This window comes from Pyxicephalus adspersus, chromosome 10 (assembly GCF_032062135.1).
Source record: "Pyxicephalus adspersus chromosome 10, UCB_Pads_2.0, whole genome shotgun sequence".
Classification (NCBI taxonomy): Eukaryota; Metazoa; Chordata; class Amphibia; order Anura; family Pyxicephalidae; genus Pyxicephalus; species Pyxicephalus adspersus.
Genome location: NC_092867.1, coordinates 58,127,514 through 58,141,342, shown reverse-complemented (window position 1 = coordinate 58,141,342; position 13,829 = coordinate 58,127,514). Strand labels below are relative to the sequence as shown.

The 13,829-nt window shown below is 44.6% G+C and overlaps 4 protein-coding genes across 6 annotated transcripts in view; 3 read left to right on the top strand and 1 right to left on the bottom strand.

Annotated features, from left to right (window-relative positions):
* Nucleotides 1–13,829, bottom strand: part of LOC140338903 (uncharacterized) — a 191,931-nt gene that overhangs the window by 15,080 nt on the left and 163,022 nt on the right. The window lies entirely within an intron of this gene.
* The window catches only part of LOC140338981 (uncharacterized), a 138,715-nt gene that overhangs the window by 3,847 nt on the left and 121,039 nt on the right, over nucleotides 1–13,829 (top strand). The window lies entirely within an intron of this gene.
* LOC140339049 (uncharacterized) lies at nucleotides 1,724–4,040 on the top strand. Its single transcript, XM_072423579.1, has one exon. The coding sequence runs from the start codon at nucleotides 1,768–1,770 to the stop codon at nucleotides 3,196–3,198; it is 1,431 nt and encodes a 476-aa protein (XP_072279680.1). The 5' UTR covers nucleotides 1,724–1,767; the 3' UTR covers nucleotides 3,199–4,040.
* CLP1 (cleavage factor polyribonucleotide kinase subunit 1) lies at nucleotides 10,686–12,475 on the top strand. The gene is made up of 3 exons (XM_072424710.1): nucleotides 10,686–10,765; nucleotides 11,057–11,719; nucleotides 12,191–12,475. The coding sequence occupies exons 1-3, from the start codon at nucleotides 10,757–10,759 to the stop codon at nucleotides 12,473–12,475; spliced, it is 957 nt and encodes a 318-aa protein (XP_072280811.1). The 5' UTR covers nucleotides 10,686–10,756.

The window sequence follows — 13,829 nt, the reverse complement described above, 5'->3', positions numbered from 1 at the left end:
GGCATTATGGGAATACGGGGGCAGGGAGGGAAGCAGGATGCATTATAGGTAGAAGGCTCTAAACGATGAGCTGTCAAAGTCTTGGTGTCGGTTACCACAGGACACCTTCAGAGATTTCACTGAGTCCAAGGCTGGGGTTCGAGGAGACCTCCACAATATTAGGCCAGGAAGTTATTTGGCCAAGCAGTGTACCGGTTGATCCTGCCAGTAAAGTCCAGCTTATGGTTACAATGCTGCACGGCTCCTCCATTCACAGCATAAGATCCAATCATTATTCAGGAATTTTGGGGCCCCGACACTGCTCTTCCCAGTTATCCTCCACCTGCAGAGTTTGTTGCTCCAGGCCTTTTTTGGACCCACATTTATCAAATTGCTCCAATGGGAGTACACCAGGATCTGGGTGTGGTTTGAAAAGGAGGAGGGGCAGGAAGATTTTCGGCATCTCAGGCATTATTATGGTGTTCAGTTCATGAACTTACCTAGAAATATTTATGTGATCTGTTTTCCTTTTTACTATCACGTTCATAGTGAGCACACACCTACCTACCTGAGCTGCCTGAGGAACCCTCCACCCCAGGCAGCTGGTCTCTGTCACCATCCAATCATCAGGCTTCATGTGCACGGGACACCTAACGCAACTGCCAGCAATGGCTTCCTTGTCCTTCAGCTACAGGGTCTGGGGCTAAATCCATCCAATGACCCTCCCTCCCCTGCAATGTGCTGGTATGAATGGGTAACAATCGGGGCAACAAATGTCAGGACCCCCCTGCACTGGGAGTTGTTATGGCCTTGGACCCAACTCAATACCCCCATGGCATGGTTCCCATTGTATTCCAATCCTCACACAGGACTGGCAGATCACCAATATGCTTTGGGGTACAAAGATTAGCTCCCCCAGAGGGGGCATCATAGTTCTAGGTGGGATCTGCTGGGAGAATTCAGCTGTCAGTCAATAGCACGCATTCCATATATTATTATTATTATTAATAAACAGGATTTATATAGTGCTAACATACTATGCAGCGCTGTACGATAATTAGGAGTTACAAATGACGGACACTGACACAGGAGGAGGAGAGGACCCTGACCTGAAGAGCTTACATTCTATGTTACAATCCTCTGCTTTGTTTTATATTCACATTTCTACACATGAAAACATTTCCATTAGTCAATCTACCCTTACATTCACAATAGTGAATATTATATTTCACAATAACCAGATCCATGCAATGTATATGGAGATGATAGCAATGAGTTTAAGTATTCCTAATTGGTAGGATATAGCAATTATATTAATGATATTTACTAAAATGATATTTTGTGAAATTGAATAGGGCAATTGTTGTATTATTAGGACTCGATGCATTTCCTGAAGAAGCGGGGGATACCCACGAAACGCGTCGAGTTATGATTCCATCTATCTATGCGAGACCTTATTACACATGGAAGATGTTTTTATTAATTATTTGTGTGATTTTTTGGTTGTGTAGTTGTTGGGGTTCACTTTACGGGTTCTAGGAGTGCCCAGGCCTAGCCAACCCCTGAATATGGCTATGCTCCGGGTACACAGAACTTACCTATGCCGATGGGGGAATCCCAACTCCCCCCCCCCCCCATGATGGTGTCCAGGATGGTCCAGAGGCCTCCACCAGCTTGTGCTGTTACTGTCTTCACCCTTCTTCTGTCCCTGCTGACTCTGTTAAGTAACCCAGATGAACGAACTGACTGCATTATCATTTTGTTTTTTTACCAGGTCCACCAAAAGCGATGGACTGGCCGTCTGTCCATGATAAAGAAGAATCGTTCTCAGATGAGGAGCATCTCCCTGACCATATCAAGGAGAATCCACTTTCCAGCTATGAGGAGCAGCGCCCAGGACAAGACACTTTCACTCAGAGCTATCACATCAAAGAGGAGCCGCTTTCATGTGATGAAGAACATCTCCCAAATTCTGACCCTTTCATTCCAAGCTATCATATCAAAGAGGAACCCCTCTCAGATGAAGAAACATTTCCCATAGACAATTCTATTACCAAGGACTACACCCAGTATTTACATGTTATTGTAAAAGAAGAACCAGATGATGAAGACGTTATCAGTGATGAGGAGCAGACTCGGGGTCAACTGGTGGACAAACAGTTTCCTTGTCCTGAGTGTGGAAAATGTTTCACACTGCAGTCGATGCTCCTCAACCATCAGCAAGTTCACACAGGAGAGGACCCCTATTCGTCCTCTAAATGCGAGAAAACCTTGGATTGTAAAAGTGTTCGAGACACGCACTACAGGACCCACACTGGTGACAAACCTTTTCTCTGTCCTGAGTGTGGGAAGCGTTTTACCGTCCAAACAATGCTTAACATACACAGGAAAGTCCATGAGGAGAACGGAGTGTATTCTTGTTCTGAATGCGGGAAAGCTTTTACAAGGAACTCCACCCTTAAGGCCCACAAGGTGACCCACACAGGGTCTAAGCCTCACATATGCACTGAGTGTAATAAATGCTTCAGCTCGGAGTCATCGCTCAAGCAGCACAAGAGAGTCCACATTGGCCTAAAACCGTTCTCATGCCCTGACTGCGGTAAATGCTTTGGTTTGAAAGCGAGTCTAGTGACGCACCAAAGGACTCACTCCGGGGAGAGGCCGTATTCTTGTGGTGAGTGTGGAAAGAGCTTTAGCCACAGCTCGAGCCTGGTGACGCATCGGAGGATCCACAGTGGAGAAAGACCGTACGTTTGTTCCGTATGCAGAAAGGGCTTCTCCAGTCTCTCTGAACGCGTTGTGCATGAGAGAACACACAGTGGGGTGAAGCCCTATTCCTGTCCTGAATGTGGCAAATGTTTTGTCAGCATTTCAGAATGTAACCGCCATCGGAAGATCCACGCCGATGAAAAGCCTTTCACTTGTTCCTACTGTGGAAAGCCTTTCATCCGAAAACCCGATTTTGTCAAGCATCTTCGGATTCACACAGGAGAGAAACCATTTGGCTGTTCAGAATGCGGAAAGTACTTCCGCAGCGTTCCAGAACTCACAAAGCACCAGCGGTATCATACCGGAGATAAGCGATACCAGTGCCAGGAGTGCTACAAATGGTTCTTCACCAAGTCACATCTGGTCAAACATGAGAAGATCCATAGCAGACAGAAACAAAGCCAATCTGTTGACCCTGTTGGTGCTTCGGCTAACACTTTAGGTTTCTGATGGTTGGATGACTGTGGAGGAGGGAATGAATCTGAAGTCTAATAGAGCTTATTCACGCTTTGAGTCTTCCCAGCCTGGTTGGGTTGACTTCTCATTCATTGAGAATCATGGTTTTCTGTACACCTTTGTAAATACGAGGACTTGGACAATCATGTATTTGAAATATTGTTTTATGTGGATTTTCTGAATTCAGAATAGAAGAGTAGAAAATAAATTTGGTAGAATCAACTTGCATAGATGCAGCCAGAACTATTCACAACTTATGTCTACTGGAGGCCAAACAACTCCCCCACCCTAGCGGTCTGATTCTGGCCATATTTCCATGCAATTTTTTTGCATGGAAATTTATTTTACATTGTAGACCTATAATTCTTAGGCATAACTCACCGACACATGTCTAATAGTTAATAATTTATAATTATATATTTATTATAATTATATATTTATATAAAATATAATTATATATTATATGAATATTTCATTGTATTGGACTCAATACAGCTATTTTGTATTGAATCCAATACAAAATTATTTGAATTTCCTGCTTCACCGACATCACCGGTAATCACCGTAGCACATCGCTGCATTATGCGGCTGGACATCAGAGGAGGCAAATGTGTCCCCAGGACCTGCGGGGGTCAGCAGGAGGCCGGAGGACAGCGACGGAGTAAGGTAAGTGAGCTTTTATTCTGCTTTTAGGTACTCCGAGTCTGACTCTCGGTCAATACCCATTATACCCTGTTTCCCCGATTATAAGGCACTCTCTTATATTTTTTGAAATGCCAAAATATACCCTGGGTCTTATTTTCAGGGGATGTCTTATTTTTCCATGAAGAAGACTACAGTACTGCTTCTCCGCCAAGGAATTTTTCAATGAATGTCAGATTTACTCCTAGACCCATAAGTGTAGGGAAAGGTCAAACTTTTTATTTTCTTCTGGAGAGAGTGATAAGGCATTTCAAAATATGTTGTTTTATTATTCCTGTGTCCCCAGAAGATTCACCTTCTGTATTTGTCCTAGTGGACCTTATCACCTGCAGTGATAAACCCAGAATTTTAAGCCGGGTGGGAAGAAGTTGTAGCTGGGTGGTGGCCCCTGTAGTTTGAGCCAATTCTTCAGTAAGTGCCCAAAAACAGCCGGGTGGTCCCCGAGGGCTGGGGAGAACACTGACCTGGACTTCAACATTTTAATTTGTCACTGGAGTAAGATGGAGATCTGTAAATGGGAACACTTGTACCAGTGACAGCTGTCCAAGAGGGATTTGTCTTACTTTGGAGAGATGTCCTCTCACTTTTAGTTCTAATAAAGAAATAGAGACTGGAAATAACATTTCCTCAATGTGATCCAGATGGTAATTGGTGGTCATAGAGTAAAATATTCACTATGTGTTGGATGAAGTCCTGCACCATGAATATGACTCTTAGTTCATTTCAAGCTCCATCATCTGGTATGGTCTTCCAGACAGGAAGTCATGGCAGCTTAAATGGAAGTGGAGTGGTCTTTGCCAAAAATTGATCAAAGGCAATTGATTAGAAATATTCCTTTCCTTGCATGTATCTTTTGGAGTTCATACATTTTTACATAGCAGTTCTCCCATGCCATACGTTATGAAGAATGGTGGCAAGGTCTATGAAGTATGTTGGCTGAAATTAAAAGATTATATAGTGATATAAGTTCATGTAGTCTGACTTATTGTAATACTTAAAATGTTGCCAAATCCACACACCAAAATTAAAGGGTGCTCAGCCCCAACTCTGTACTCCTGAATCAAACATGGCTCTGAGATCTAATAGATATTTGCTCATCAGTAGTACATTACCTGTTGTGGGCCAACCCATGTGGTTTCTTCTGCCCATGAGGGAGAACAGATTTGTGTCCATCGAAGGATCAGGTAGCTGAACTGAGAGACATAGATACCAACATTATCAGCTCCCATACAGGCCACTGGGCCTTTTAGGACAGGTTACAACCTCCCTTCTGACAACAGATGAAGAGTCATGGACCGTCCACTGTTCTGCCCCCACCACCCAAAAGTACTCAACTCTTGCCTAAGATCATCACTTCTCCGATCTGCATCCAAACACCAGCACTTTATGGACTACTTACCAGTCAGCTCTAGTGTAGAATGTTTCCTTAAAAGATCTATATGCCATAAGGTAGCCAATTTCTTCATCGTGGCCAAAACCAACACGTCGATGTCTGAAAACCTCGTCACCTCCTACTTAGGCTTAGTACACACCCTTAGTAGGCAACAATTGTCGTTTAAAATGATCTTTCATGATCCTTTACAATGACAAATGACTGCACGATGCATTAACAAGCACTGTACATACAGCACAGTTCTGCTCTATGGAGAGAAGGTGACGATGACGAAGAGGCACCCCGATGCATTCTCCCCTCCACTTCCATTAAGGTTGTTTTGTGGATCCGTCAGAATGGTAGTTTGGACGATGATCGCTAAATACAAGCCAGATTCTCGCTGATTATTGCCCCTGAGCCAATATTATCGGGGGAGAACAATTACATGTGTGTACCTAGCCTTAGATAAATGCTTTCCAGATTTTGGCTTCTAAGGACTATTGTGGAGTTGTCTGGGTGGTGATGTTCAGGGATATAATCACTCCTGTCAACGTGTCGTCAAAGTAAAACTTACTTTAGGCCCTTGAAAACTTGATGTGCAGGAAATGAGCAGCACGGTGACTCAGTGGTTAGCACTCTGGCCTTTGCAGCGCTGGGTCCCAGGTTTGAATCTCGGCCAGGACATTATCTGCATGAAGTTTGCAGGTTCTCCCCGTGTTTGTTTAGGTTTCCTCCCGGTACTCCAACTTTCTCCCACGCCCCAAAAACATGCAGGTAGAATTATATGCTTCCCCCCAAAATTGACCTTACACTGTATCAAAGACATATGACTGAGGTCATTACATTTCGAGCCCATTTTAGGCACAGCAAGGGACAGACTAAGGATGTTCCACAGCGCTGCATATGTGGGCGATATATTAATACTGTGTAATAATAACCTATGATGATCAATTTGCTCTACAGCAGGTGTAGAGACCCAGGAATTTAGGGCAGAAATGGTGGAAGCCCTCATTACGGGTACAGAGGGAAATCAGATCGCTGCACTCCAAAATCAGCATTGGGTAGACTAAACCTTTTAAAAAATAAAACTTAATTTTTGATGAATTTGTGTAGAAGAACATTATTACATCCCAGACATTAATTACCTTTAGTGTGAGTAAGAAGACTTTATGCTTTGAGGGGTTGGGGTGCCCAGATTATACTCATCAGCCCCTGACCGCACAGGGGGAGAAGTTAGCAAGGAGTCTCCGGTGACTGAGCCATATTTGGTACCTCTGCTGACCTGGATTTGGCACTGGAGGGACCTATTGTTTTAGGGTCCAGGGATGGCACAGCAAGATGGGTAATCTGCTGGACAGAAAACAAAAGAGGGTGGTGGGAAGATAGACATCTGGGGCTCAGGTTCAACCAATGATTAGGTAAAGGAATTCTGGCAGAGGAGACATTGCCAAATAGGAGATTCTATATAAAGATGGGGTTCATCAAGACTGGTAAGTGGTCCACCAAGCCTTGGAAGCCATCTCATGACTAATGCTGACCAATAAAAATCCACTTATTGTTCTTCACACAAAGATGAGAAAGCTCGTCAATAGAAGCCATGTGAAGACATTCCAATCCCGGGTACCATATGGACATCAACAATGGATCCAATCTGGAACAATTCTACAAACTATGGAGTCCAACCTCTGAGGATGAAACTCCTCTACTTACCTGGAGACTGGAGGACATGGCACTTTTCTAATATGACGTCCTTTTCCAGGTTCTGGTGTTCTTCTACATCACACTCTTCCTGCATTACAAAGAAGACAGTTACTCGGACACTGACCCCATAGGAACCTGACCCAAAGTCGCTATCCAGACACATTCCATTCACTGAGGATTCTCTGCTCACCTTCCCTGTCAGCAGCTCCATCATCTTCTGGGTGACTTCTAGAATTTTCTTTCTGTTTTTCTTCTCCAAAGTAGGACATTGAGGTGGAGGCTCCATAATGAGGCTTTGGTTTCTGTCCCAACCTTCATTGGGGAGGCAGCTGGGGGCCATAGTTGTCACCACTGTCTTCTGGATGATGATATAATGATACAGTTGGGTCCGTAAATATTTGGACGACTTTTTTCTAACTTTGGTACTGTACATTACCACATTTAGGGTTGAACAAAAAGATTGCATAAAAATGTGAGGAACTAAAGCCTTTTTTTTTTTACACAGTCACTTATTTTCAGGGGTTTAAAAGTAATTGGACAAATTAAAAAGTTGAAAACCCCTTGCTGGCAATGACATCCTGTAGTCTTGAACATCTTATAATGTCTGGTCATCACCAGATGCCAGGTTTCCTCATTTTTAATGCTCTGCCAGGTCTTTACTGCAGCCGCTTTCAGTTGCTGTTTGTTTGTGGACCTTTCTGTCCAAAGTTTAGTCTTCAACAAGTGAAATGCATGCTCAGTTGTGTTCAGATCAGGTGACTGACTTGAATACTGATCTATCCCTATCATGTGTGTAATAATTTTACTTGCGTCGTTGGTAATATTGGTCGTCCGTATGAAGGATAAGGGGGATCATGCCTCCAGAAGGCTTCACCAACAAGTCTGCTCCTAACTGGCATTGGAAGTATCACACGGAGGAGCAGCCATGTTCTTGTCCAGAATGTGGGAGGTCTTTTAACCGGCAGGCAGATCCTACTAGACACGCCGATACTCACAAGGGCGAAAGCACTATTGCTGCGCAAAGTGCGGGAAGTGTTCCTGGAGGAAGATGATCCTAATAAAACAGATTCACATCAGACAGCCATGGGAGAAGGAATCCAGGCCTGATGAGAGAAATAGCGATGACATGTCACATGCTTGCAACTGATACCCTGTAAACCTAAGAAAGCTATTAAAAGGTGCAAACTAAACACACAGGTCTTCATTGTTAGTGCTATCAACAGTCTTATATCCTACTACCCCATGTGATGTCTCCTCTCTGGCAGGGTGCGATGTGTGATGTTTTTCTCCTGCTTGATATCAGCTGTCCAAGGTCAGGTCCCTAAACAACCATGTGATACGACATCCAAAACTGAATGGGGGAATATTCTGACAGGAAGCCATTCGTGCAACAATGACCGTCTGTGCTCTTTGACTGTCAAAAGTTTCCAAGAGACCATTGATCACGGTTAAATTTGATGCTTGTCCCCTCCACAAGCAGTATACGTTTTCTCCATATTTTTAAGAATTTTATCATAAATATAGAAATCCGGACCGTGCATGCTTGGGGAGCCGAGTCACTCAAAGGGGAAATAATTTCCCCCATAGTGACATCATAATGCCAGAACCTTGCCCACTCTCATATTGCAGGCTTAGAGGGGCAGGTTGTGTCCAAACGGGGGACATGGTCCACGGCTCTGGGCGGTGCCCCCGCCACCGGGGTCCTTCTTCTCTGACCATTGCGCCCCCGCCACCGGGGGCCTTCTTTACTTGTGGACCACCGGTTGCCGACCGCTGCTCTTGTTTACCTGCCTTCTTTACACAACAGGAAGTGAGGCTGAATTTTCCCACAAAAAAAAAGTTTTCACTAGAGTTCAGAATTAATGTTGCTTCGTCTGTCACACTATGTGAATTCCCCTTGTAAAGCTCTGAACCTTTGACCAATGGGTTGTGCCAATTGAAGTGACAGCAAATTTTCTTATCTAAGCTGTCCTCCGAAGAACTGGGCCAAGTAGGTGAATCTAACAGTTTATTGATATGGAAACAATGGCTGTAGAATATTCAGGCAGCGATCAGCTCTCCGCTCAGAATGTCAATGACCCGGTTGGTGAGTTTTAGAATTTTCTTGTTGTTGCTTCACAGGAGGAGGTGAAGCATTTGTAGTTTGGCTGCATTTCTTCCTCATCCTTTCTGGGAAAATAGGAAGTGACCATCACCGGATGTCATCGTTGTTACTTGCTAGTCAGTTAAACCAATGTACGTGAGCTCCAAGAACACCAGGGCTAATATAGCATTCCCATATTTCCCCACTTCCTGTTATAGAGATTTCATGTGACCTCACAGAATCCTCCTCACCTCTCCAGTCAACAGGTAGATGACCTCCAGGGTGAGGGTCAGTATTAAGGCTCAGGAATCTGAAACCAGCAAGCATAAGATATCTAACACACAACACTAACACCAAGATACAAGGTATAACTATTTACTGGCTGGGCAAACATAAAGCACAGAAGGTAAACCTTTTAGAGCAGAAGGTATAGAGAACCTCGGGAGCGGCCTCATCAGTTTTTCCAGCTATTACTAATCTCTCGTCTGGACTACTGTAACCTCCTCCTCTCTGGTATTCCACTAACCCGACTCTCTCCTCTACAGTCTATTATGAATGCTGCAGCCAGACTCATCCATCCTTCCCTCCGCTCCTCCTCCGCTGCATCTCTTTGTAGTTCTCTCCATTGGCTTCCATTTCACCTTAGAATCAGATTCATCTCCTGTGCTTTGCCTTCAAATCCCTACACAGTTATTGTCCCACTTACATTTCTGACCTGGTAAATAAAATACACCCTCAGCCCCTCTCTCCACTCATCCGATGACCGACAACTGACTTCCTCACTCATAACCTCATCACACGCACGGATACAAGACTTCTCTAGAGCTGCTCCAACTCTCTGGAATGGTCTTCCTCGTCCTATTCGGCTTGCTCCTACTTAAAGGAGCGCTCAAAACCCATTTTTTCAATTTGCCTACCCATCTTTTGAAACCGTCACTACTTCCCACCACTACATCTCCCCTCCTATTATGTGTAAATTCCCCCACCTACTAGATTGTAAGCTCTTCGGGGCAGGGTCCTCTCCTCCTCCTGTGTCACTGTCTGTATTCCTCTGTCATTTACAACCCCTATTTATTGTACAGCGCTGCGTAATATGTTGGCGCTATATAAATCCTGTTTAATAGTATTAATAATAATCACATTGGTGATAAAGTCTCACCATATCACAACGTCATCTAGTGATAAACACAAATATATAATTATTTTAATAACAATAATAACAGCAGCTGTAAGTTTTCCTCTCACAGCCAAGCATCCTAAACCCCTAAACTATAAATGGCTTCATTCTCTCAGATTATTAGCTCCATTCTGTTTGTGCCATGGACTACAACAAAATGGCTGCCGCTTGTTTTTCTACCTTCTGGCTCTTTGGCCTCACAATAGTTTAAAGTAGAGCTCAGGTTATACAATTATGAGTGAAGTTTTGAAGTTATATTTATCCTACAACAAAATAGCGGTCATTCTTTAAATTCGCTGACACTTTTTATTGAGTTCGTATTTTTGTTATAAAGGTATAGGTTTTCTCTCCGTGTCTGCTGTATAAACAAGGACGAATTGGCCTCTAGAGGATGAAAAGAACTGCTTTGTATAGAATTAGCCAGTCAGTCTACAATAATATGGCGGCGGCGCTTCGGGTCACCATTTGACCCCGGAAAGACTTGTGAGACGCGTCTGACTTCCGGTTGTGCTGTTTAATGCCGCTGGTAAGTTTCATAAATGATGGACGTAGTCTGGTTGGGGAGGGCAGAGCCGGGTGTTGTCTATTGCAGCTATGCAGTGGTACTGGTCAGAAGGGGCTCGGGCAGTTGCTATGGGTAACAGCTTCATATCACATGACAACCACGTGGCTCAGTGTTGCTGCAGGTTAGGTTGGTGTGCTTGGCCACACAGAATTATAGCCATGCAGAACTGATGTGTCATCTTTATGGTTTTGTACTTAAGGTGGGTCGTTATTTGAGTGTATCCGTTGACTGCCATTTTGCTTTATATTTTAGGTTGCCACCATGGCAGAGGATGTCCTTGGCGGGAACACTGAGGTCAGCAGCTCCTGGACGCCCTCTTCTTCCTCCACCTCCAACGTCCCCTCCACCAAGTTTGAGTTAGAGAAGGAGACGGAGCTTAGGTTGGAGGTGGAGGGTTCGGCCTCGGTGCAGGTGGAGTTGGTCTCAGGATTGGCCGAGGTGTTCGGCACCGAGCTGGTTAAGAATAAGAAGTACACCTTCCCACCAGGGAGCCGAGCCGCGGTCTTCACATGGCACGGCTGCACCGTCCAGCTGTTCGGGAGCCCGGATGTTGGATACGTCTCCAAGGATACCCCCATGCTGCTCTACCTAAACACCCATGTGGCCCTGGAGCAGATGCGGGTGCAAGCAGAGCAGGAAGGAGAACGTGGCCCCCGGGTCCTAGTGGCTGGGCCATCTGACGTGGGTAAATCTACGTTCTGCCGATTGCTCTTGAACTACGCGGTGAGGATCGGTCGGCGCCCCGCTCTAGTGGAACTGGATGTTGGCCAGGGCTCGGTGTCGGTCCCGGGGACGGTCGGAGCCCTGTGTGTGGAACGACCAGCTGACGTAGAGGAAGGCTTCTCAACTCAAGCTCCGCTCGTTTATCATTTCGGTTCTACTACACCGGGGACCAACATCAAGCTGTACAACAAGGTGAGGAAGGACATTTGGAACTCCTTCAATGGCCACCTGCCTGGTTTGGACTCTTTCATAACTTATTTTGTAGGGCACTGTGAATGCTGACCATTGGATAGGCTTGATTCTTGAGATGGATGGTAAGGATTTGTGGCTGCCATGATTTTCTTGGTCAGTAAAAGCTTTCTATTCAAATCTAAGTTCTGCCACCATGTTTAATTGCGCCACCTGCTGGAACTGGTCACAAGGTTGCATTAGTTGTTGATGGATCCAAAGCTGGGCATACAATTTAGGCACCTTTACAAACCTATACAGTCCTTCTTGGTTTGTTCCCCAAAGTGCATAGCTTGTGGTAGGATTGCAAAATCAAATTGTCTCTAGGTGGGGTGGGTGACTAACAGAAGTATGACCATTCCATAAACATGTGAATCAGGTTCATCTTTCTACCCCTTATGACTTCTGACTGTCCTTTTCTTTCTCCTTTCACAGCTGACTTCACGCCTGGCTCACGTCTTCAACCTGCGTTGCGAATCCAATCGTCGGGCAGCCGTCAGCGGCTGCGTCATTAACACTTGTGGTTGGGTGAAAGGCGGCGGATATCAAGCTATAATACATGTCGCTTCGGCTTTCGAGGTTGATGTCGTCATCGTGCTGGACCAAGAACGATTGTACAACGACCTCCGGCGAGACCTCCCGCACTTTGTCCATACCGTGCTAGGATTCCAGAGGTCTAAAATTTCCTCCTCACTGCTCCAGACTGCTAAGGCTTGTTGAGTTAGCTACCCCGCACCCCCGCATATTACATAGATCTTGGCTTTATAAAATAAATGGGGTTAGGTGGACACAGATAAAAACAGGACTGGCCTGGGAAATAGATTAAAAAAGTGTACTGGGCATTTTCTCTTCTGTGGCAGACAACATTGGGGCCACCACTCCCGACCCACGGTGTCACCTTCTCAACTGTCTCTCAGCACACTGACTTCATAAAGTCTGCAAGCTTCCTTCTCTTACTGAAAACATAATACGGGACACAATAACAAATATTTAACACAGCGTTCAACTAATATATTTTTTTATTGTAATTTGGCTGCAGCTCTTGTATTGTGAGCCAACTCTTAAACGCCACCTAAAAACAGCTGGGTGGTCACCGAAAAGTGCCAGGTGGTGCGTCCAGCTAAAAGGGGCTGGGGAAACCACCATAATATATTGCAGCTTACCTGGGGTACCACTGCTGACTGTTTTATGGATGTTTGGGTTCCAGGGCTGCCATCATAAACCCAATGCACCTCTCCAGAGTTGGCTTAGGCCAGGGTGTGGCTTATTGACCACTCATCTGATAATATATATATATATTATATTTTATGTAAGTCCTCATAGCTCTCGCACTGGCTCCATAAATTAGTTTTATTGCCTCCTCTTGATGGAGTGAATCAGCTAAATAAAATATCTTTACATTTTGTAAAATAATTGGTTGCCCAGTCAATGGATTGAGATGTTTAGTTTGTCAACAATAAAGCCCCAGTCAGCATTTTTCCTCCCTGCACGTCTACCAGGACTTCAGTCTTTGTTCTTTATCAATAAAGTTGATTTTTATTTTAAATTTCTTAGCAGCTGTCTATCTTTACTGTTAAATTGGTCCAGGATATGATTACCGGCAAAGCCAGCCATATGTGAATTTTTTTAGAAAATGATGTCCAACTCGATCATATTGACTTAAACTTCAACTATCACTTTTGACAAGATAGTGATTTTCAGGGAACGATTCCTACGTTCTGTACATTCATAGCCTCTTCCTTTGGTGTGAGCTTATGATGTTCGGTGAGTAAAGAGTTGGGTAGAAGGCCCTCCCCACACCCTGTGCAATACTATGGTCTTTCTCCTGGGTGGATCCTCTGATGGACATTGAGGTGCGAGCTGGTTGGTAAGCTTTTACTGCACTTTACAAGATGAAGGCACGTGTCCTATTAGAGCTGTGTGCTGCTTTTCCGTCTTGAAATATTTTCCACATTCAGAACAAGCATCCGTCATTCCCTGGTTTTATAGTGTCTGACTAGCTGTGAAGGGTAGATGAAGCCTGCCCGGCAGGAATATGGCCAGATGCCCTGGTGGGTCGTTTGATGCTAATTAA

Coding starts and splice junctions, on each gene's coding strand:
- CLP1 (XM_072424710.1), top strand. Junction 11,720..12,190: donor ACATCAAGCTGTACAACAAG/GTGAGGAAGGAC, acceptor CTCCTTTCACAG/CTGACTTCACGCCTGGCTCA.
- LOC140339049 (XM_072423579.1), top strand. CDS start 1,768: ATGGACTGGCCGTCTGTCCATGATAAAGAAGAATCGTTCTCAGATGAG.